Source organism: Strongylocentrotus purpuratus, unplaced genomic scaffold (assembly GCF_000002235.5).
Source record: "Strongylocentrotus purpuratus isolate Spur 01 unplaced genomic scaffold, Spur_5.0 spur5_scaffold_7, whole genome shotgun sequence".
NCBI lineage: Eukaryota > Metazoa > Echinodermata > Echinoidea > Camarodonta > Strongylocentrotidae > Strongylocentrotus > Strongylocentrotus purpuratus.
The window spans coordinates 22,510,266-22,536,600 of record NW_022145613.1 but is presented as its reverse complement, the minus strand read 5'-3'; the positions used below and the strand labels follow the sequence as shown (position 1 = coordinate 22,536,600).

General features: G+C 36.7%; 1 protein-coding gene across 5 annotated transcripts in view; it reads right to left on the bottom strand.

Annotated features, from left to right (window-relative positions):
- LOC100890677 (insulin receptor substrate 1) overlaps positions 1 to 25,982 on the bottom strand; it is a 73,310-nt gene extending 47,328 nt beyond the window's left edge. For all 5 annotated transcript variants that reach the window (XM_030974696.1, XM_030974695.1, XM_030974700.1 and 2 more), the window contains exons 1-2: positions 25,796 to 25,982; positions 3,771 to 4,093 (exon numbers count right to left, since the gene is read on the bottom strand). In XM_030974696.1, the coding sequence (XP_030830556.1) occupies positions 3,771 to 3,863 (93 nt within the window). In that variant the 5' untranslated portion in view covers positions 3,864 to 4,093; positions 25,796 to 25,982. The remainder of the gene's footprint in view (positions 1 to 3,770; positions 4,094 to 25,795) is intronic.
- Positions 25,983 to 26,335: the final 353 nt, after the last annotated feature.

Sequence of the window (26,335 nt, the reverse complement as noted above, 5' to 3'; positions counted from 1 at the left end):
AGATTGATGCCATTCAATCATAATAACACCAGCGAAATAGCTAGAGGCTTACTTAAACACCTACTCAACGTGTCCTACTTTTAAGATGTTTGGCAATTAACTTTCTTGGTACCACATACATGTACACTGTAGGATACATTATATGTAAAATGTACATGTACAGTTGTAGCTCAAAAAGTTCAGAAGTTCATTTTGTAAATTTGTAAAAGTTAGCCCAATAAAAATAATTCAAAGGAGGCAAATTTATCTTTTACAACACATAATGAAACTTGAAATTTATTAACAAACAATTAGTGTTAGCTTGAAAGTTGAAACTGTCTGATATGCTTTTCTTGTATGGGCAGTTTAATTCTTTCTATTTTCACTCAAAACCTAATAATTGGCTTGCAATCCTTGCATATGTTGAAACACCAGTAATTGACTATTAAAGGTACTATGTCCCTTTTGCAGCCAACCTCAAATGCTGTAGAACTTTGCAGGAATTATGAATATGTCATGTATGTCCTATCTGTGAAATTTAAACGTTAGCAGTGTCCTCATATTCAAATTATGCAAGGAAACCCGTTTATTTGCTAGACTTCACTGTCAGACACTATTGAGTGACTGACTTGCTTTTTTTCTTCTTTGGTAATAACATACATGAAAAGAGTTGTAAAGGGTACATCATTTGTCTACATCAATAACCCACTTCTTGTGATGGCCAAGATTAAACTGATTGAATCTTTGCGCAGCATAAAACGTATAACCATTCGGTATAATTGTCTGAAAATCAAGACTATTACTTTTGGGCTCTATAGCCCTACAGTCGATTTGACAACTAATAGTCGTTATTTTCCCACTTGAAGACATTTTCAAGCCCCACCTTTTTTAGGGAAGTTCTAAATTAGTATTATCTTTCAAATGCAGTTGGAATTTAATTTTTTCATTTTTCGGGCCTGCAAATGGGACATAGTACCTTTAAGATGCTTGCCCAATCTGCCTGATAATGTCTTCATTTGTCCTTGTTCCTCTGAGAATGCTGGCTACTTGTCTCACGTAATTGCATGTCATTGGCTACATCATGTAAAGGGTAAGTGCTGATCTGAAGCAAGATGATGAGATGCTATAAAGATGTAAAACCTTCAAGCTGCTCTCATCCTTCCTTCCGTCCTTCCCCCATCCATTCCAATCCTCCCACTTGGACACATTAGCAAGAGACTAATTACCTACATAGTTCTTCTTTGGCCTATTCATAGCTTGCTAGCTCCCCCTGATAAATCATTAGTTGTTTCTCGAGAGGATGCTGTGGACGTGTCAACAACATGTTTACCAGCCGTGGTATTCAGACAATCTCAGCAGACGACACAGACACTGTGATAAATCCTGTTCATTAGTGTACCATCAGATTGAAAGAGGAAAACATCAACATTAAACAGAAAGAAGAGAGAGGTCTTTACTCCTTGCATCTCCAGAAGTGTGAATGATTAAATTGAGTTCTGGTTTTGCAAGGACTGCAATCACGGTGGTGTGAGGAAAAAAAAGCTGTCTGGTGGCAATTAAGGGAAAGGTTGTACATGTACAATGTATGTACATGTATAATTACATGTACAACGAATGTGTGTATTAAAACTATGAGGTTTGGAACCATTAAAAGATAGATAATTGACTCAATCTTAAAAGTCAGATGCACAGCACACAGAAATGTTTACCGTACATGTATATGGGACTACATACAAATGTACACAATACATGTGAATGCCATGACAAATGATAAAAAAGTGAAACCTTCGGTGTCCTGAACAGAAAAATCCTGTTCGAGTATAAGAGTGTTAAAAACAAACTAAATTTAGCCGTTTTTCCAATCTGTTTTTTCCCAGTGTGAGGTTTATTCTGAATTCAAAATCTACTAGTACTTGAAAGTTTGTTGTTTTTTTTTTTCGGAGGGGGGATATAAATCTTGTTTACAGTGTGCAGGGTGGATTAAAAATGATAACAATAACAAGGGAAAAGGTGATTCTACAGAATTGGTACTTCCTGCAGCATGTCTTTATAACAGAAGAACAAAAAAGTGTCTGCTGAGAGAACTTTGGAATTCTGGGGTTATTTCAGTCAGGTGGATATATACACATGTACATGCAGCTATAATGTAAACTGTTCTTTTTTTCTTTTATGCATCCCTTGCATAAGACAAATTACGTACCACAAAGCATTGTCCTATGGACATTTTAGATTTTAAAATTCATTAATTGTATATCTCAGTATTGAAAAATAACACCATAAAAGGACCGAAGAAAGTGAGAGGGGCACATATACATGCAGGCCTTCCACTTCCATCCGTGAAGAAGACAAAAGTCTGATTTGATTTCAGCAGTAATTGCAAATATAGGTCTAGTAAATTTTGACAAATCTAATTTTGCTGGATACCCAAACAAGAATTTCAAATGCAGAGCATGTATGATAAATATTTGCCCCAAAGTTCCTGCTTCCAGATACCCTACTAGAGTATACGTACACCACATGTATTGACATAGTATACAGCGCAGTGTGATGAGCAGAATCTAATCTACATGAATGATGAAACTCTTGTAAATGTAATTCACAGCCAAGAATAGATACTATACATGTAGATGTGTAGTACTGTATGCAGCTTCATATCACAAACTGACAGGTGTATTCAGTGATTAAACTTGTGTCTAAGATTCTTGAATATTAGGCCTATTCAGTTTGTATCCGATGAAGATTGCACATCCACGCTAGAGTGGGTTAAATTATAAAAAAAGAATCAATCTCACTCATAAACATCTAATAGTTATTTATTAAATACAAACATTATAGAATAGACTAGTTTACTAACAAATTCAAACTTTATGCATATTTACAAAAAATGGACAACCTTACATCTTGCCTCATGCTTGCCCAACATATCAACAAGTAATGTATGCAGACTGGATTCCTAGTATTGTATTTCATTCATCAATGACAGGTTAATGAAATAATTTGTCACTAGGTCCCCAGGATACAAACATCCATAAATTTGAATACCTCAGTAAACCAGTCTATTTCGGGGCAATTTAGGAGAAAAGTTTTGGCCTTGCTTTTATACAGTCCTAATTATACCCAGTCATCAAGCTAGATATCACTTGATACAGACAGGATTACGGTGAAGATGAATATCGGCGCTCAATGTTTTTTGTCAACAGATGATTAAACATATGTAATGAGTGAGTGACTGAGGCACTTACCTTGTAGACCTATGATTGGACAGGCATGATTTTTGCACAAACTCTACCCACTTCGGGCACATTTACCAGGAATTTAAAAAACCTGACTTTAGAAAACCTTTTCTAAATGTTGGTTTGGCTAGGCCTATTGCTTCAATGTTACACTTCACAGTACACTTTTACAGTGTAGGTCAAGCTTTGTTAAACCTACATGTAGTGTACTCAGAGTTCATCTTAAGGTCAAATGTATTATATTTAAGTTCATGCTGTATGAGTTCATTGCCCTACATGTACATGTACATATATGTAAATAACAGCAATGCAATGCTTTTATGATAGAACCTACGGGCTACATAATGAAAAGTATGCTGAATACATGTTCAACATGTACTGTAATCTAAAATTCTCTATATTAGTTCTGTTGTACAAATACAACAAAACTAACCCCAAATTGTAACAATTACAATACATACAATGCATTTCTGGAGTCTAACAACACATTTCTTACAATGTATTATACAAAAGTCAGCCCCCCCCCCCCCATCAACTACGGACTAAATCAAATCTTACCTTAAGCTTGCGCAGATAACCAGATTTCTCAATATCCCCTATGGACAGTTCAACTCCACATGGAATGGGGACGTTTTCCTTCTGTGATGACATCTCTTATCTTAGCTGCTGATCCTCTGGCCAGAGAGAAAGAGAGCAGAAAGGATGTCCACTAAGCCTCCCTCGTCCCTACGTGATTCCTAAGAGTCCTTAAATAACAGCTCTGCTAGAATACAGAAGATATTGTTGTTTTGCCAGCCGCTGAAGATGAAGGATCCGCCAGAAATACATCCACCTTGAGAGTGTGTTCACATCTTGTCTAGATGGCAATCAACGCACTTGGTCTGTAAGAAAAAACAAATAAACAGAAGGAATTATAACTATGTACGAGCCTCCGAGGGACAAGAGAGTTAAAGAAAGAGATAATTATGTGAGGTCATACAAGCATAAGTATTATAAATGCATAATGTAATTCGGAAAAACACAGATAATAATGTCAAAAACTATTTGCTTACTCTGGCCACCACATTCTTTAATACTTGGCCTACAAGAGAGTTAGAGAAAGAGATAATAACGTGAGGTCATACAAGCATAAGTATTCTAAATGCATAATGTAATTCAGAAAAACACAGATAAAAAAGTCAAAAACTATTTGCTTACTCTGGCCACCACAATTTTTGATAATTGGCCTCCAAGAGAATTAAAGAAAGAGATAATTATGTGAGGTCATTCTAAATGCATAATGTAATTCAGAAAAACTCAGATAACAAAGTCAAGAGCTATTTGCTTCCTCTTGGCCACCACATTCTTTAATACTTGGTATGAGAAAATGGCATCAAGAATATTGGGTGAGGCATTTTATGTAGGGGTTGTGAACCCACTGAACTTGAGTCAATTTTCATGCTTCACTTCAAAGTGAAGTTTAAGGTAACCTTGTTCAGGTAATGTAGGAAAACATGACATTTCGAAGTATCTAAGCAAACTAATTAACAATTTGACCAAATCATTTAAATCAAAGAGTTTGTTTTTTACTAGAGGCCCCGAAAGTAGGGTATCGTATACCCAGACTAGACCTGAAAAGCAACCCCTATCACAATGTAACCGTTTCTCAGAAGCACAGTTACCAGACTTATCGAGTATACTGGATGTCTGAAAAGTGGGCCATATGCGCATGTGTCACATTTATAATTTACATGTATACACTAATGCTAAAGCCTTGAAACATGTCTAAAGAACAGAAAAGACGAGTATACCCAGAAAAACCCACCTCTACAGAGGGTGTATGCCACAGTATGTCACTTACTTTTGAAATCATTTATTTAAGAGAAATCCAACTATGATAGCAAACTACTCTATAGGAAAGCAGAAAAATTAGGGAGGTAGACTCGTGACCAGTTGAATGAAATTAGAAATTACGAAAAAATAATGAAATCTTTTAAGTTGTAGTCGCTATACATTAACATGTAGGTATTGGCCCCACAAATTGGCTGAATCGTCTTTATAAAGGGAGACAACTTTCCCATTTGTTCCAACATGCAAAATGACTAAAAGTTATTTCAAATCAGAAGGACTCAGTAGGGTTTTTTCTCAATAATATATTTTGAGAAGGGCCTCAAGGAGAGGAGGGCAGAGGCACCTAATGAAATATTTTGTACACGATAAGCTGGAAAATTAGCCGAGATCACATTATATTGCACTGATCAAAATGCCAATTTGAGATTCGCATAGACTAATAGTGATCTCATATTTCAAACATTCATACATGTAGTTATCCATCCGATTTTTCAAAACTTTCAGCATTCTGTTCAATCATCTTCTTCTTCTTTCATACAAATGCACTTTAATACTACATTTGGTGGATTGCCATTAAAATTTATTATGTTTACAGTTCTCATATTTTCAGATCAATTGTCAGATCGATTTTCCCACCCCCTCTTTTTTCTCTCCCCTCCCCCCTCCCCCCCCCCCCCTCTCTCTCTCTCTCTCTCTCTCTCTCTACCTCTTGTTCTTCTAATTTTCTGATATCAATAGGGGGATTATGTTTGCAAAATTGCAATCAATCCCTCCCCCTCTTCCTTTTCTCCTCCTCTCTCTCTCTCTCTCTCAATTTCATTCCTTTTCTCTAACATTTTTACAGCTTACATCCATCCAAGACATTTCTGTTCTTCTTTTTCTTTCTCTCTGTTTACTCTGTTAAGATGGAGTAGTTCTGAGCCCATCCATGGGTACCCACTGAGGTTTTTCGCTAAGTGCTTGATACTATTTTTGTGCCAGAAAGAAAGAAAATAAATAAGTGTGAGAAAGATGGAGACAAGCTTCAAATGCAATCTCACTAAGTGCATCATCCTGGTAACAGTATAAACCATCTCCCTCTAGGGGACCAAGACATATACATGTAAACCCAACAAACAGTATACAGATAGCTAGGGGGTGAACTGAAAAGTCATGTACTAACCAATATTCTCTTTACAAAATAACAACACTAATATTAAGAGTACTGCGTGAGTTCAATCAAAACCAGGAAAGTTTGGATGGCAGAGCTAGGTCAGACTCAGATGAATAAAAGCTTCTACATTGTAGCACTTGGCGATTTCCAATCACAAGCACAACAAACATTGTAGAGTGCTAAACGTGAATCAAAGAAGCAACAGCTATGGTGAATAAAAACAAATATCAATACAAAATATATCCAACTGCTTGTTATGGTTTAATCTATTGTATTCATTTGCCTGTTTTCCCCCAATTTTACAAAGAAATGCCCAGTACCAATTTTCCAAATTATGAAATATCAAAAGCCTAGGTAAACTGGCTTAAAATGAAGTATTCTTTGACATACAATGTAGGAATACAAGAAATGAGAAATATCTATGAAATCACTTTCACCAACCCTTCTCTTTAAATGAAAGAGAAAAGCTTTTTTTTCCCTTTCTTTCTTTTCTTTTATCATCCTTAACATAGCTGATGTAACTGATGCCTTGAAAGAGAAGTATTCCATCCGTGTGCAAGAAGAATGCAGGATACCGCGGTAATAAAACCAAAAAGAGGTTACCATTTTGCTTTCCCTCATCTCTCTCATCAGGTTGAGGAGATGGGGAAGCCTTCTTGATTTCAGGCTGCCATTGGCCTGAATGTTTTGGTCTTATTTGGTATCAATTCAGATTCTATTTGAATGTACATGGTTTCATTTCAGCCCAGTGTGTCTATCAGATCTTCCTGTAGTGCTGGCAAGGACCTCCTCTTGGACAAAACAGCATTACACGTACATGATATTGCAAAAGGAACTTTGCTCATTTCACAAATCAGGGATGCCAGTGGCGATTGTCTCTAGGGCCAGAAAAAATTTGATCTCCAAATCTCCAACTCTGAAATGCTGATATGCACTCAAACACAATGGCCCGAATTCACAAAGGAGGTTTGTCGACAAACCTCCTTTTGTTTCGCCAAACCTCCTTTTGTTCTTTACAAACCAGGTTTGTAAAATAACGCGTACAAACGCGTCATATCACGTACGAAAACCAAGGTTTGTTGATAAAACCTCCTTTGTAAATTCTGGCATCTGTCTATAAAAATCAAAGACAAGTGACATATCATGTACACTGTAGGAAGAAAAGTTCCTACATGTTTATTGATGGATGCATATTCAGCACAGACAATAATAAATGATGCTCTTATTAAGGCTGCGACGGGTAGTCGAATGCTGGAGTACCCGCACGGTTGACAACTACTTGGGTACGATTTCTCGTACCCGAATATTCGGCCGCAAAAAAAAAAAAAAAAAAAAAAAAAACTGTCCAGGCACCCCGTGCCAGGGAGAGCGGCGGCCGATGGCATTATACCGTCGGTAAAAATGTTTCCCAACTCAAGCACTGTCAAACTCACTACTCAGAAACTGGGACCAAATGTCCAGATTTCTGTTTGGACTCGGGAGGACAATGAATTATTCTGCCATCTTTGGTTTTTTAAACAGCTTTGTTTACTGTTATTATTATTATTAAATCGTCACTTTCAACTGCAACTCGAAGTAAAATTGCATGCGTTTTCGGTGATACTGGGATACTGCACCAATGGTATGGTGGTGGCAAACCAAAAAAAAATCCAAAAAATCAAAAAATTCAAAAAAATTCAAAAAAATTCAAAAAAATTATAAAAAAATCAAAAAAATTATAAAAAAAACATGGCGTCCGAATATTTGAGTATTCGCTTGTAAGCCTGGGAGTGTACTCGGGTACCTCATTGCACTGTTGTGCACAGCATTAGCTCTTATAATGTACATCTTCCAATATCATTAACCTTTTTAGCAATTTCACATCCAAAAGAGACTGGCGAGCAGCAAATGTAGCTCTACTTTTATAGTAATGTATTTCACAAAAATTGTCTACAAAAACAAATGCCCACTTCAAATTACAAATCAGCTCCCTTTGTCTTTCCTAGCTTTGACACCTTTCCATTTCTTTAAGTGAATTCATTCTGTCAACTCCTATGTCGAGTATTAAACAAGCCCTGCAGTAGCCCCATCTCTAAATGACCTTAAGTGGCCAAATGGCGGCCTGGCCAGCTATTACATGTATGTGGCCAGGCAGGCAGCTCAATCAATAACATCTCCTTAATTTCCACAAAGCAGTTAAAGTGCTAATAACCTGATGTCGAGCAGATAGCAATTAAATGTAATATATGTAAATAGCCTTGTTAAGTAGGCCACTGGGGATTGCGGTAAGCTCAAGATGGTAAACAACAAATCTAGGCATGCAGCTCAAGTTAGGTTCACATGGCAGTCTGGTTTGTGACAACATTAACTTGTACAGTACTTACATGTAGGGACTGTGTAGACACACTCATGGTTTTACTTGAAGTTATAAACAACAATAGATCTTCATGTTTAAGCATAATGACTACGAGCAGGAGGGGTGCAGAGGTCCTCACTCAAAGTTATGTGCCGTGTGAACCCTGTTGTCATTGTTTTTAGTGGATCATTATTTTAACTTTGAGGTTTTGCAAACTCAACTTCAAACTACGACGGTCCTGTGAGAACATATCTGCTGGCTGCGTGCTAGCATAGACGTACCATCACGTCTATGGTGCTAGCTAGGGAAGGAATTGTGGAATAGGTGTGGGCTCATGTAGATCAATACAATCACTTATGTGGATTGAAAACAGGCAACACTTTACAAAAACTGTACAGTAGGGCAATACAGACATGTACACAAATATTACACATACGTCTTGTGTAATCACATGCAAGGAATAACAAGGCCTGTCTCACTTCCATGGTTTTACCTTCTCTTCTTGATAATATCATGGAATCTGCAATAGGGACACCCAAAAATTAAAATGAATGCACCTGCTTCATAAAAAGTGCAATGCACTATTAAAAACTACTAGACACAAATAATAGAACATATATTATACCGGTACCATAAAAAGCCCATGCCACATATTACAGTTTATATACCTCACTTAATAAATCCAGCCATCTGGTCGGAATTGCAGTCATGGTAAAATTCCCGGTAAAATTCCAGTTACCGGGAAAATAGTTCAGTCTTGGTGAAATACCCATAGGTTCACATGTTAAAAACTGGTTTGAGCGATCGAGGATACCGTACGTGTGCAAAGAATTGGTCGGTATTTTTAATACAGCATTCTCGATCGTACTGAATTCCAAACAAGGCAAAAATGGCTGAAGAAATTCTCCCAAGATTTCAAATTCTTGATGATGATCAAATGCAAAACTTGCTGACAGCAAGAACACCAAAAAGGGTACGTGAAATTCTGTATAATTTTTTTTCAAAATAAATCTAGTAGGCCTAGATTCTAGTAGTAGGCCTAGTGCTAAAATCCTTCCAGTAGAGATTGCACACATCCCTATGCATTGGCCATTGCGCACTCATGCTAAGTTGGTCGATGTTTTAATTACCAGAGATTCAAACTAATATTGCTCGTGATCCTGAAGGTGATACTCAATAGGTAAGGTGTCATATGAAAGCGCAGGTTTTTCTCCATATTCCCCACAGGGCCGGCTCACCCCCAAAATTATAAAAATATCTTGCTTAGACTAGAATCTAGATCTAGTCTACTCTCAAAGATACACTCATAAAAAAACAACTGTGCAGATAAACTAGAGAAAGGCCAAGGTGGTGTCATAAGTTGACTCTTTTTTTTTTGGCATACATGTACATGTAGAAGTATTAATGACAGCTTTAATATTCGAGAAATAGTATAGTATTAATGACTGCTTTGAGAGAAATAGTTGTTTTTATACGCTAAAGGGAAGGTTAGAATTGTGCTATTGCCCGAGGCGTGCCAAAAAAAAAAAGAGTCAACTTATGACACCACCTTGGTCTTTATCTAGTTTATCTGCACGGTTGTTTTTTATGAGGGCATCTTTGAGAGTAGACTAAAAAATAAAAACATAAAAAATAATTTTTTTTTTGTCGAAGATGGGATTTGATCTCTTGCGTATAATGATGATGTAATTAAAATCACCGCCTTAGACCGCTCGGCCATCGCGCACTGATACCATACTTAGCAGTTTTCTCTGATATATACATTAAAATGGATTGAAAACGGCTTCGCGTGCTGAATGCTTCGCGGCAGCTCCATTAAACGGGCCCTTCTTTTACTTTTGCAATGCATTGGCACGAACTTAGATCAAGATCTATCGGCAGATGTTGTTTTTGGAAGTTTATTTTCGTCTTCATGTCAACAATGCAAGATAAAATTGTCGGTAAGATCGATCTAGATTCAATTGTATTGAAATTACCGACCAATTCTTCGCACACGTACGGTATCCGCAATCGCTCAAACCATTTTGTAACATGTAAACCTATGGGTATTTCACCAAGACTGAACTATTTTCCCAGTAACCATGGTTACTGGGATTTTAGAACTATTTTTTAGAACTATTACATGGGTTTGGAATTTTACCGGGAATTTTACAGGAATAGTTAAAGTTTATGAATGCAATTTCGACCAATCAGATGGCTGGATTTTTAAGTGAGGTATATAATTGTTTTTATACGCTCTCGGGAAGGTTACAATTGTGCTATTATAGCACAATTGTAACCTTCCAGAGAGTGTATAAAAACAACTATTTCTCTCAAAGCAGTCATTAATACTGTAATAGAGCCAATGTTTTTAGAAATTTGGGTGTAAGTTCGCGTAAGTTGCTATTAATTCATAACAATTACTCAATTACTGTAGTAACACATTTGATATACAATGTACATGTATATGTACGTTGTAATCGTTAGCTGTTCGTAGGTGTTCGCAAATGTACGCTTGGGTTGATTTTTAATTTTGGACATGTTCAAAATCTTGAATGTGTATCAATTATGTACTCGTCAATACACTATCAATACGCTATGTTTACTACATGCATGTTTTGCATGTGGGTGTACCTTTTCTTGTCTGCTTTTCGTCCTACCCATCTGGACTTGTTGTTTGCCCAAGGTTTCTTGGTGAAATGTGGGTCAGCTGAGACATGTCACGTGCCAGGCCTCAGCACGCTAGGCATATATTGGACATTTGCTGGTCATTGGTTACATACCCTCAGCAATTTTCATTTTATATACCAGGGAGTTCGCAAATATTTTAGCTAAGCATTTGAGCATATTCGAGTGTATGCTTGGCTTAAGTTAGCTTAGTTTATGCCTCAGTCACACCTTTGCGTATTTGGCTTGCGTATTGCTGCATATTTTTGGCAAGCCGTTAAAACATTTATTCTAATTTCTTGCTATCAAGAATTGCTTTACAACAGAAAAGCCAAATACGTGAAGGTGTGACTGATGCGTTAGGGATAAAGGAGGACTGAGTTTGGACTCATTCCACGCATTTGTGCAGACTTCTCAACCCACTAGGAGGAGGGTTGATTCCAGACTAAGTCTGGACCAGAAGTTGATTCTCGGTAATATCAACAATATCTGTACAATCTGAAGCAGGTTGAGACTTCTCCTGGTGGATGTCTTGTATGCTTGAATATTAAACAGGATGGTGGGAAAATATGAGAAAGCATGCCATTACCTTATGTGCAACCAAAGGAAATAATGAACATCGCAGATGCAAGTGCAAGTTTGAAGCATGATGTGCGGTGTGGAACAAAAGTAGCAATTGCCGAGGACTAAAACGGGCCTGAACCCTATTTGGGTTTAGATGAACATGATTCACAGTACATTGCCATGGTTGAGCCTTGGCTTTTGAAAAAATCCACAGATCTTCACTTATTTGTTTCTTCTTTTCACCCAGCATTTATATTGTATAAAGGACAGATTTAGCATAAACCTGATCGCTTCCCACACATTTTGAATAGAGAGGTGAACATTTTAATAGCCTACATGTACAGTTGTATCTGTTCATGTGGAGCTTCTCGCTCATGCTCATGAATCCTACATATATCTCTCCTCACACTAGAACTGCATTTCATGAATATTTAATCCCAAGTTTTAAAAGGTTGTTCGTAAGAGAGCTCACAGTTAATCCTGAGTTCAGGTATTATGACAGGGAAAAAAATTCAAACAATTTTTTGGAATATATACATTGTAGCAGAGCGACAAGCAATGAAAGAAAATGGAATATCAAGCAACGTGTAGTCATCCGACACAAGAGCAAATATCATGTTGGCTCCCAGAGATGTGCTTATTAGAGAATGAAATTTCCAGAAAGTTTTCCTTTGTTTGTAGAAACATTTCACGATGTACAGTAGAATTTCTTCAAACTTGTTTTTCTCGATTTATATGAAAAGATCTAAAAAGCACCCGTTTACAAGAGGAGAAGCAGCTTTAGGGTTATTTGTCATTATTAATGGGCCATTTTTGTAATGTTATAACATTTAATGCAAAAGAGACAATGCACAAAAAATGTGCCAAAATTATAATCCAAGCTGGTGGCTCGCATGTTTCGCCTCTTCTCTTAGACCAATATTATTAATTTTAAAGTCATGAAAAGGTTCTTAATATCAACAAACATGGTCTATAACAACTCTAAATGACAAAATATTCCTAGCTATGCATGTTTTTTTCACATTTGATAGCAAAAAACTTGGAAAATTTTGGCATAAAAAAAAAAAAAAAAAAAAAAAAAATCAGCTGATTTTTTTCTGATCATTTTTATTGATCAGCGATCGGAATTTATTATCCGATTCCACGTAAACCGAGCAGGTAGTGTTTATACAGCAAGACAACTAATTGTCCTTTTTGTTCTCCAAAGTTTTAAGTCACAGCAGTCATCAATGCTTGAGAGAGAGCATTTACACAGCAAAAAAATGGTGGAATTTCTCCTTGCATTAACAAAACAAAAACAAATCCAGAGGTGGGTATTCTGTCATGTTAGGGTAGTTGCAATTTTGAATAGCAACTTTTGAAGAAACACTGGAACGTATAATAGAAAAATCAATGATTTTTTTGCTTGCAGTGTACAGTAAATGCAGCTTTTATTTGCTCTCAAACTAAGAAAACATAATACAATATGTACATGTACCTGTACATGTACATGATTTGAAAATAATTTCTAATCAATTTTAATAACATCACAATAAACATCTCCTGAAGAGTGGTTCTTATTCACAACCTTAGAGCATGGATAATATTATTTTATCATAATTTCATTGAGCCATGGCTCATTTGTCAGCCGATGATATGCAGGTCAACTTGGAATTCTTAGTCTAACTCTGAAGGCATTTTTTAGATAGAAACAAGAACATGTACCAGTAATATTGTAAAACTGCAAAAAGTAAAACAAAAAAAATCCCTGATATTCCTCTAATTTCTATTTGTTTGTTTGTCTATTTGTTGTAATTCTGACTTCTTTTATGTGTCCTTTTCTCCAGCTCTTCTTTCAGTTATGTTCGGATTCTTCAACAGTTCCCCATGGCTTCATCTAAGCTAGGAAAACAATGCAGATACAATTTCTGCTGTAAAGAGGTGTTGTGGTCGAGTGGATACGTCTCCGGACTGCCGATCACAAGGTCCGCGGTTCGAGTCCCGCCGCTGCACTAATGTCCTTTGGCAAGACATTGATCTACATTTGCCACACTCCACCCAGGTGAAGTAAATGGGTACCTGGTAGGAATTTATTCCTTGAAATGCAGCGCGCGTAACAGCTGCACTGCTAAAGCCAGGGTAATTATGCTGCATTATTGTAGAGCGCTTAGAGACTTCTGACAAAGTAAGTGTTAGGCGCTATATAAGCACTGTAATTATTATTATTATTAAATGCAAGATTAAGTTTTCCAGTTAAAAAGATAACTTGGATTCCATTTACATGCAACAAAAAAGTATTACATGTATATCATACACTGAATAAAATAAGATTCAGACAATTCTGTTTACCTGAACGGTGCATCCAGTAAATTTAGAACCTACACAATTTTGAAAGTTGTCCATTAGGTAACAGTTAAACATGGTACCGGTAAATGTTGGCCTAGATAGTGGTGTACATGTACATGTAGCATGGATCCAGCCATTAAAAGGGCACAGGGGCAATGGGGATTGGGGGAGGGGGTTCTGTGCTGATCTAGGTTTTTTTCTGCTTTCATCAAACCTAATGTAAAATTGAAGTGACTTCCTCTTTTAAATAAAGTATTTTTCTATACCATAATAGAAGCAAATATTAGGTGCTTTAAATGCCAATTAACGAGACAATAGAGTGAGGGTGGGATGTTTCCTTCCTTCCCTCTTTCTTTCTTTCTTTCTTTCTCTCTTTCTCTCTCTTTCTCTCAGCATTCTTGCCCTACCCCTCATACACATTGTGTCACTATATACCCCTATGTGTAGAATTTAGATTTATAGTCTATAAAGGGACTAGTTACAGCATATATGGGTGGAACTGTCAGAGCATCTAGGGAAAAGAACTTTGCCACACACACTCACTCTACTGGGAAAATCATCATCTGGTTGACCAGCCAAACATGTCAACATCTCGTTTTCAAGCCCCATATCTTAGCCTAGCTCTGAGCTAGCTACGTTCTGTCTGCAGACAGGCAGGCAGGCAAACCCATGTGAGAGAGATAACCCAAGTTCATAAGGTTCATAGGGTCACTTTGAGTCTGATTGTGGGTCTACACAAATGCACAGTACATGTACATGTACAGTACATGGAGTATTATGGATAATGTTGAAGGCCTACATGTGTTCTCCAGCAGTGATGTACAGTACTGCATGAAAGAAACAATAACGATTACAGTCTGTACTACCTAGACACATTCTGGTATTGTTACGGGTCTTACATGAAGACCTAAAAATATTTACATTCATGTTTAGTACATGTACAGTACAAGTAATATCAAGGAAGTACAGTACCTCCGTGGTATTATACATTTATACTGTATTATTGGCTGTCTAGCACAGCGCCAGAGCCAGACTCTGGAGTCGTTACAGTCAGTTCATCAGTGGGAACAGAAAGTTGTCCACTAACTCAACCCACTCCTGTGGTGTTCTGTCTTGGAGACATAGGAGGGAGAGGTAGGGGAGACTGGATTAATTGTCCCCCCCCCCCCACACCCCCCTTTGTATTTGAAAACTTAAAATTCATTATAAATGATGGTTGTTTTGTACAGTACATAACATTTACATGTACATGTAGAGCTCTTCCTCCTATCGAAATCAGAAAAAAAATCATTCATTTAGTTTTAACTATGTGAATTAGTAATTAATTAATACAGCAATAAATAAAAAGATAAAGGGGGCCACAATTATCAAAATATACCCTACATGAACATGCAGTGTATATCGAACATGCAGGCCTCCTTATTAAGAGTTTCAGGAGCACATGATCACCACTAGTTTGAGAAAATTCAATTTGATTTGGTGACCTACATGTACGTGTACATGTTCATGTATATGCATCAAGATAGAGGCGTAACCAGATCTATCTGCCGATCTTTTAGCACAGATTGACCATCATTATAGAATTAAACCTGGCCTGAGTTGGCACTCTAGATCACATTTCCCGTGTCATAGAGCTCACCGATGTCAGGACATTTATTATCAAATACAACTATGCCTTCTCATGGTTAAATCATACCACACAAGTTCAGCTTGAAGGTTTTAACCTTTTAATACTGATTTACATGTAGACTGGAAATAAACCAAAACAAATAACTTTGACTACCTGTATATGTACATGTAGGTAGGCTAACTTAGGCCTACAGTAGCCAACAGAGAGAACAGCTGGGTAAGCTTTTCATTATTCATAACATCTACATGAAGCATTATCATGTACACTGTACATGTACATGTCATTTAGGCCTACAGATCGGCCTGTTTATAGAATGGGTTCGGAAATCCCTGCAATCTGATTGGTTAAGAGCCAAATGCGGTCAGACAATTTATTTTACTGACACATGAACGATATATCTGTTCGATGCACTATTGATATCGAAATTGAATCGATACTTTCAACAATAAAAACGGCGGCCGCGATTTGAACTGTTTACAGACAGAGAATTAGAAGAATGAGTAGAAACGTGCATCTTCTTTTTTATCTTCATACAGTATATTAAATTGAAATCCAACTACCACATACATCTGTAAACCTCGATGTACACCCCCTCTTTCTTTTATTTTTATTTTTTTCTCTCTCTCTTTCCGCTTTTACCAATATTTTTTCCTCCATATTTGTATTATAATGTATCCATTGAGGGTAGTCATGCTATCAAGCTTTGCTTAACTTTGTCAACCCTCCTGTTTGATGTTTTTGATTAGTTACAGCCAGCCTTACTTTATTCTACATTATTGTGAAATGTGAATTTGCAATGTTTTGTTTGTTATATATTTGTAAAACTGCAAAAGAAAATCAAACAAATAAAAAATCAAATCAACAACAAAATTAATGTTGCTAGTAGCATGAGGAAATGATTAAATTTCAGGTTCTCCAAACTTGCCAACTTCTCAAAACTTAAAGATGTCAAACTGGCTTACATTAAAAAGAACACACATTAAATTTGGACTCGTTGATGTCATCATTCTATACATATACGCTTCACTGCGGAAGGATAAGATGGTTCAATCAATGTAATGTAGACTTTAAACATCTTGTTATGCAAATCCAGTCAAGGTTCGAGACAATGATATCAGGCCGAACAACAAATTATTTTTCCAGATTCTTGTTCCATGTTCCTTTTCTTTTTCACCCCACCCCATTTTCCAATTTTTCAATTAATTTTGTTCAGTAAGTATAAGAAATAACAAGCTGGGGACATCTAGACAATGGAATTGAGATGAAAAATATCACCTTGTTTTCAATGAAAGATTTTCAAGCATCAACATTTGTGTTGAAAGTTGACCCATCATTAGCATTTCTATATTAGCCTCCACAGAAAATATCAAATGGACCCCCTCCTTTTCGTTTTCAGAAAATAAAATAGGAAACAATTTCTAAGCTTTAATATTTGAAGGTACATGTATACAGTCAATTTATACTAAATAAAACAGGAGATGGGAGAAAACAAAGTATCAACTGTATTTTGAGAATGCATTTTGATGTGTTTTTCCTCACCCACCAGATCTCAAGCAGTGTGACTTCACTCCATAACTAGCTTGACATTCACCTGAGAGTACCCTAGGGGAACTCTCTCACAGTTAGAGTTGAACTTCAGACCCCATACACTGTACTCTACATTAAAGGTTTGTAAACATGTTTACAAGCAACACATTTCTCTTGTAGCTACAGTCGACTGTTGAGTCTTTATTCTTTAATGTAAATGTAATATGTAAAATATTTTGTAAGTCAGTCAGAGCTTCCGTTAACTCAAACTGAACCTCGTACAGTACATGTGGGTTCTAATTAGAACTACATGTAAGTCAATAAGGGTAAACCCCAGGCACATTTACAATGATCTTTTTATGTCCAGTGACAACAGGCATTTACCTGGATTTTTGTAAATGTATTACCTTTGATGAGAAGTCGACAATTCATGAAGTGAAATCACAGACCACAGATGTGTATGGAAAACTGTTCCTAGTACAGTCCCTTGTGGAACACCCCAACCCCCCCCCCCCTCCCTCCCCTAAAGATTGGGTTTTCTCTATACCACACATTCATACTACTGAAATTCGAAAGTCGTATAGCTGTTCAGTAAGTAAATTAGTTTTCTACTACCGGTAGTCTGAACATTGTACAAAGAAACGCTGTATACATAGGAAAACATAGAACGAAACGCATACATTTGAGCATCATTACAAACAAAATCTTTACATTGAAAAGAAATACATGTAGGGTCAAGCCCTAGTCTGAACGTTGTATGGTGCGAAAATTGTATACCAACACTGTACATGTAGATGGGATTTATCCTGCACATGCACTGATGATTGGCCAGCTGTATGTCAATTACCTGACCTTCTTCAAAATTAGTTTCTTTATACAACATCTTTTTTTTAAACAATGTTGTTGTCCAGTGGGTACACCCCTATTGCTACAATAATTATTTTGAAGCTGATTCATATAAATGTCTATGCAAGTCTGAACAGGCTAATAGGCACTTCATTTCAGACTTTTGATAGTCTAGAGCTGGGAAAATGGGATTAAATGCAAATATATATTTTATTTACTTCACAGAAACTACATTATGTTTTAGACCAAGAAAAAACATTTTCACTGAATCATTCAATTGAGTTTAAAGTTTAAACATAATCAACCTTGAGACCAATACTGCATCACCTTTCAGTACAGTTCTGTTTCAAGCCTAGATGTCTATCCAATGTGTAAACAAGGTCTGTTTGCAGAGACTAGTTACATATTAGGCTCACTGACACAACCCAAAAACAATTTGGAAAAACCATCAGCTTTTTTACTGCCATTTTCATGTACACCACTAGAAAAACCCATTAGAAACCGTTGATTATTCTAGGGATTTTTCTTGGAGGTGTGTGCATACATTAATTTTGTATGCCACTTGAGACTACCCTCCATGAGTGAGCACAGAAGCGACGATAATCACGTGACCAAAAACCAAAATCATTCACAATTGTTTCGAGAGCGAGCAGTTATACCAGTTGCAAAAGATGGTGACATTTTTGCCAGCATTAAAGATAAAGACCAGTTATGGTCATGCATTGTGAAAGTGACGTTGTGGAATCGATCAGAAAAGGTACATGTTAAGCATTAATATGTACTGCAAGGTTCTGGAATCATCAAAATGATAAGAAATTTGGCCCAGTCTTGGTAAAGTTACAACCACTTGACTGTACACAAAAAGATGTATATGGGACTATGTGACATGTGCGCGACACCTAAACAATATCTATCAGGTCCAAATAGATATAAAAAATTACCAAATATATTAATTAGTACATGTAGGTGGTTTCTCAGCAAAATTTGTATCATCACATATTAGTAAAAACATATTCTTTCACATGATTGGTAATATAGAGCTTCCATTTCATTTTTTTGAGAGGGGGGTGTTTCCAAAACTGGTCTTTACCTTTAAAACAAAAACCCACATTCCTGATTTGTTTTTTTGTTGGTAATTTGTAATTTGGGAAAAATCAATGGTTTTGACTTGCAGTGTAAATGGAGCTACTGCTCAAGTTTGAGGCATGTGTGGTGAAGACTTACCCAGTGCACAGGAAATAATCAATTCCAACAACAAGCCCAGCAAGAGCTTCCTCTCAATGCCATTTGGGAATGCGTTTACACAAACAACTCAACATTTTGCATCTGCTCTCCGTATTTCCATTGGAAATTCAGTCAAATAAAAAAATGTCCGTTTCCATTGTGGGCCTGGATGAGGCAATGTTACACGCAATATGGATGGGGAAATTGCACTTTAGTTCACTTTCTCAATGTTTCTATAATTTATATTCTTAGACATTAGTGGATCAAACCTTGCTTGGGGCTACAGTATAGTTTCTATGTATGTACATGTAGATCAGGGCATTTGTTACAGGAAAAATGTGATTGAAGCTAAATATTATAGAATATAAAAAGTTCTACAAAATGAGGAGTCCATTTAACCCTTTTTTTTTTCTTCAAGCACAGTGCTAGAAACAAAACCTAGTTGAAAAGAAATGCAAACGGTGCCATGCAGCTACAGTGTACATGTACATGCAGATGTTGAACTACACATTCATTTTGGACACTGTGTAGGACATGTGTGTTTTTGTATCATGTACTGTACATTAGTACTCAGGCCTCTATGTTTGTAGACTTTGACGAAGTGCATCTTCAATTTGGTAGGCAAAGCTTGACATGAGACCACTGTGGGGCAATCAAATAGTCAAGATGCACCGAACTGTTCGTGCAAAGTTTTGTTTGTTAAATATTACGGTAAAGGTCTTGGAAGTCATCGTTTGTTCTTAATTTGTACATGATATCATAGTGTAGGCCTATAGAAATAAATGGTGCACGTACAGGGTACATGTAGTTCATGTCCAAAGAAAGAATCATGTACATGTACGCCCTGTACACCTGTATACCTAATGGCATGATCCACTTCAACTCAAACTGTCCACATATTCAAAGGTATAAAGTATGAACAGGATGTACTGTTCTCTAGCCAAAACAAGTCATCATTTCTTGTGGCAAACCAAAGAGAAAGTAGGGCTAATTTGAATTTAGTGGAATCTTGACGTGTGCACGCAACTCCCTACTGAGTCAGAACACAACAATTCTATGACTGAATGGAGAGAGAAATGACAAAATCATATGGCCAACCCGCATCGTCCAACCCGATCTGGGATAATCATTACGTATTAGTAGAGACTGTGCTGTACCAGGAGCACAATCATACTTCATCTATTCTCAACCTTCAACATCAGAAGTTCAGAACCATACTATTCATGCAAATAGGATTGAATAAAACCTGTTGACTACAGAGAACTCTACTTCCCTTAGACTGGTACATGGAATACCAATTTCCTGAAGACCATGAGTTAAAATGCAGGCACAAACCCTTATCAGTTATAAAAGTGGAAAAAGTCTGATTTTCTAAGACTGTACGTGGCACCCAATCCACAGCTTTTGGGTTAGGCTTCACCCAAGATGCAACTTTTGTCTTCAGAGTCATTTTAGAAAATTAGAAACTCCTTCGATTCTGCAGACAAAATTGCTCTCATTTTATAACAGTTATTGTACATGTAACTTGTTATTGATATAAAACCAGTTTTATGAAACAGCGACCGGATGCTATTCAAAGTACACCTGAATGATGCTAGCTATTAAACTCCAGCTTCATTTTAGAGTAAAATCAGGGATCTATTATTAGTCTAATCTAAGTATAAACATCGGTTTAGCTGAACTACAGTTAAAAAAAAAAAACCCTAATGTCTAAATTATTCACACATACTGTACATGTACATGTAGGGCATCGCAGTCAATGATTTTGCCTAGATTTTCAACATTGACGGCCTTGTATAATATAGATTCAGACAGCTGAAAATATCAGCCTACATGTCGTTGTATGCTTGCTACTTCTACTTTTTATTAGAAAAACGTGGAGGTTCCATGATCATATGGTGCATTCAAAGAATGAGGTACAAACATGGACCTACTACTGTATGTATGTCATTGGTATAAACCCCATCAGAGCATTTACATCTTTTAGCAAGATGTTAATCCCTGCAAACAGGGGGTCGTTTCACATAAACCATTATATATTAGATGTACAAGATCAAGGACATCATGACGATGTCACTCCACTTGCCCACAGTGTTTCACAAAAGTTTCTTCTCCAAGAGGAGTGGCAACTACAGTCATATCATCTTAGAACATCATCTCAAATCAACTTTATGTTAATGTATGGGCAATTGAAAAATGAAACTATCAAAATAATTCCTTAAAGTTATTTCTTGTTCTCAGTCTCACAGTTGTTTGAACTGACACTTCTTAATATTGGTGTTGATATAAAAGCACAAGGCAAGCATACCAATTACCAACCTGGTCTTATAATGTGTTAATTCCTTAACGAGTAAATCCATACATCGCCCTACCAAAGTAAAGTCACTGAAGATGAAACAGTCTGTTTATTTATTACAGACCCATGAGCTAATTTCTCTAGATATTTTCCATTTTCAAGCATAACCCTGATACAAATCATGTCACACAATTATTTGATTGAAAATGTTTACAAACTGTGAGTAATGACAAAATAGTTTTCAATAATTTTTTAAATAAAAACAAATAAGCCTCATAATCTCTTTTGGTAATTCAGGATAAAATCTAATGGATCATGAAGAAAACTACTTGTACATTTTGTGGCCTATAGAGTATAATATCAAAATCATGCATTTCTCACCAATATAGTGTACAGGCTGTATCTTATTTTTTGTGAAACGGGTTGTATTGTATTCATGACTGACATGAGTTTAATTTATAAAAATGTGCACTTTGCAACAGCTTATTTGGGGCCATTGTGCACATTACAAAATACTGTCTTGAAATAACAAAGAGTTGTAAAAAAAAAACTATAAAAAAAAGCCCAAGTCCACTCCAATTTAAAAAATTATAGCATGTTATAAATATTATTATATACCTCACTTAAGAAATCCAGCCATCTGATTGGTCGAATTGCATTCATAAACTTCAACTGTTCCTGTAAAATTCCCGGTAACCATGCATAAAACATTTCAATATTTTTAATAACCATGGTTATTAAAAAAATAGGTCAGTCTCCATGGTTACCCCATAGGTTTACATGTTAAAAAATGGTTTGAGCGATGGAGGATACCATACGTGTGCGAAAAATTGGTCGGCAATTTCAATACAATTGAATCTCGATCGATCTTACCGACAATTTTATCTTGCATTGTTGACATGAAGACGAAAATTAACTCTCAAAAACAAAAAAACAACATCTGCCGATAGATCTTGATCTAAGTTCGTGCCAATATGCATTGCAAAAGTAAAAGAAGGGTCCGTTTCATGGAGCTTTTGCGAAGCATCCCTCACGCGGAGCCGTTTTCAATCCATTTTAATGTATATATTGGAGAAAACTGCCAAGCATGTTAACGTCGCGCGATAGCCGAGTGGTCTAAGCGTTGGTTTTTCGATACATCTCTTGTTGTACGCAAGAGTTCGAATCCCGTCTTCGACAAAAATGTAAATCATTTTTTATTTTTTATTTTTTAGTCTATTTTTTTTTGGCATATAAAAGTATTAATGACTGCTTTAATATTCGAGAAATAGTTGTTTTCATACGCTTTCGGGAAGGTTAGAATTGGGCTATTCCCCTCGGCAAGCCTCGGGGAATAGCACAATTCTAACCTTCCCTTGAGCGTAATAAAACAACTATTTCTCTCAAAGCAGTCATTAATACTATACTATCAAAGGCGTACATGTACTTCAATCAGGTGATATTTATGAGTGACTTTTGTTTCGGTTATTTTGAGCAAAACATTTAAATTGCTTCATGGATATGACGTACACTGTATGCTCCTCACAACGAAAGTGCCAGCAGTATACATTCTGACAATAGGCTATTTTCATAATGTACTGTACATGTAACCAAATTTAATGCATACGTCTTTGTGAAGTGCCTCGATACAAACTATTTCATTCACCTGATAACTAGTGATAAGAATAATAGTATTTCAATAACCAATAGAATCCTAACTGCTAACTCCCAACATTAGTTGTTGCCAGGAAGGACAAACATTATGGCTTGCCCTACCTAGCAACACAGTTTGCAATTTGACTGTTGAAATACTGTTATTCTTATCAGGTGATTGAAATAGTTTGTATCGAGGCACTTCACAAAGACGCATGCATTAAATTTGGTTACATTACAAATCTGTGTTGTGATTTGCGAGGACCTACAGTGTACGTCACAAAAAATGCATTGTGGGGGAGAACCGGCTCGACCATTTACTTGTTTTTTTTATCATTAAACAAAATAATTAAAAATAAGTTTGAGCACCATTTTCCAAGACCAAGTTACAAGCTGTATATTTGGGCTTTTTAGATGTTGTTTATCTAATCAGCTCAACTATTCAGTGGAGTGGACTTGTATAACAACGATGCATCGACTTATCATTCTCTAAATCTGGTGTTGCAAAAACAATTCTGCTCCTCACGAGTTCAGTCATACCATAATAATATGTACTATATAATTCTGCTCTTTCATCATACACAACTATGCACCTCATGAGTTCAGTGGTACTCGACTTCCAGCTTCACCTTTAAAGATGAAGTTGAGTTCTGGTCATGCGATTGCATTGTGAAAGAAACGGTGTCGAACCGACCAGAAAAGGTTGATCATCTAGCATATATAAGAATTTGTGTGTATTGCAAGGTTCTGGAATCATCAAAATGATAAGAAATTTGGCCAAGTCTTGGTAAAGTTACAAACACTTGCACAGAAAGATGTATATGGGACTACACGAATATGTGGCGTAAAAAGCCGCCCCCCCCCCCCCCCCCCGATTTTTACGATGTTACAAGCATATTTAGAATATGAAGGCATTTGAAGAGCCATGCTTTTCAGGGAACATGTCTTAAAGATAAACTTGAGTTCTGGTAATGCGATTGCATTGTGAAAGAAAAGGTGTGGAATGGATCAGAAAAGTTGATCATATGTAATTAAAGTAATGGTGTGTAATGCAAGGTTCTGGAGTCATCAAAATCATCATAAATTTGGCAGAGTCTTGGTAAAGTAACAATCACTTACACAGAAAGCTGTACATGGGACAACACACATGTTGTCGGGGCTGGTACTACTGATTTCCTTACCTTTCTATGCTCATTACTCAGCCAGTATACATTTTCTTCCAAAATTGTTTGGCACATGACATTTATTTGTAATCTTGAACATTCAGTGTAAGTTTCGTTAGATTCTTTAAGAATTCATTTTCTTTTTTTACCAGAACTCAAGATTATCTTTAACTGATGTTCTTCCACAATTGCATGATAAGATTGAGTAATGCTCACAAATTATTTTCCACCTCTTCCCAGAACTCAACCTTCTCTTTAACTTATCATCATGATCATAGAGTCTCTGCCGGTGTAAACAGCCTCATAGTCATAGATCTATAATCTACATTTTTGTAAATGGAATGCTGCAACAGACACACTTCTTGGAATATCTGCTTTTCATATATCATAATGATCATAATGCCTAGTCTATGCCGCTATGTGGAACGTGGACTCCATCTTCGACTTTGGAGAAAGAGATCGGCGCTAGTGTAGTTCCGTATCCATTTTTTATAGCAGTTTCATATGCATTCTTAGCAAAGGAATTTTAGCTCAACTTTTTACTAATTTTAATGATAATCATATACTGCATTTTCCACCTGAATTTGGATCAAATCCAACATCAGGAAACCTCCTTTTATTTAGGGCTTCGATGTCGACGTCGTCACTCAGTACCGTCTCCGCGCTATAGCTTTGCAACTCAAACTGAAGTTATCAGTATCAGTCTAAAATTATGCAAGCTTCTCGTATAGTTTATGGTATCGTGCATGTGCGTAATACCATAAAGCATACGCGAAGTTTGCATAATTTTAGACTGATAGCTTCAGTTTGAGGTGCAGAGCTATAGCGCGGAGACGGTACTGAGTGACGACGTCGACATCGAAGCCCTAAATAAAAGGAGGTTTCCTGATGTTGGATTTGATCCAAATTCAGGTGGAAAATGCAGTATATGATTATCATTAAAATTAGTAAAAAGTTGGGATAAAATTCCTTTGCTAAGAATCGATATTAAACTGCTAAAAAAAACTGCTTAAAAAAATGGATACGGAACTACACTAGCGCCAAAAGATCTACATTTCTAGGTCTAACAACTTTAATAGAACTTCATAGTTTGAAGATACCACATTAGTAATCAACAACATAGTCATTAAGGAGAATGTGTGTAATAGATCACACAGAGCTAGCCAGCAGGCACGAGACCACACACAAACAACAGTTCACTGTGCCACAACCATACCCCACACTGATGCTTATTCTCATCATACACATCAAATTATCAGCTGTCGATCTAGCCCATTCATCTACACACAGTTTACATGCTTGCTTGGCCGTGTGCGCTGGCGTACAAACAAGCTATCACAGGGCTCGCCTCGCTGCGCTGAAACAAACAACTCGTTATCCATCTCAAATATCGGGCTATTTCTGCAACTCACCTAATAACTATGTAGTCCAATTATGATACATTCACGGGAATTTAGAGTATATGTACACCTTCTCTGAATGTAATCCTGACGACTACCAGAAGACGATAAAAAGAAGATGAAGATGCGATATATCAACCTTCTCAGACCTTTTACCGTCGGGAGGCCATTAGCTAAATCTCGGTAAAACGTAAATAACAAGTCAGAAATTCTATAGCGCCACCAGACATCGTATTCACGTTAGGGTGTATTTTACATGAACGATCCGACGAGCTTACGTGAGCTTTTATGCTTGAGTAATTCTTCGCATAATAACATCAATTATTGGGATGAAAATCTATTGTCGAGTGCGGGAGTTTGATTTAGTTGTTGAGATCGAATTTTGTTTTCCTCTTTCGTTTTGCAGCACCGCAACGTCTTATTCAACTGTGTATGAGTCGAGTGGATCATCCAAACGGGTATCCAATTAGCAAGAGGGCTGCTGCAACTGCAAGGGAAAATGCCATACATTTTCAAAATCCAACACGTAGGACAACTGCAAGGGCCACTTTT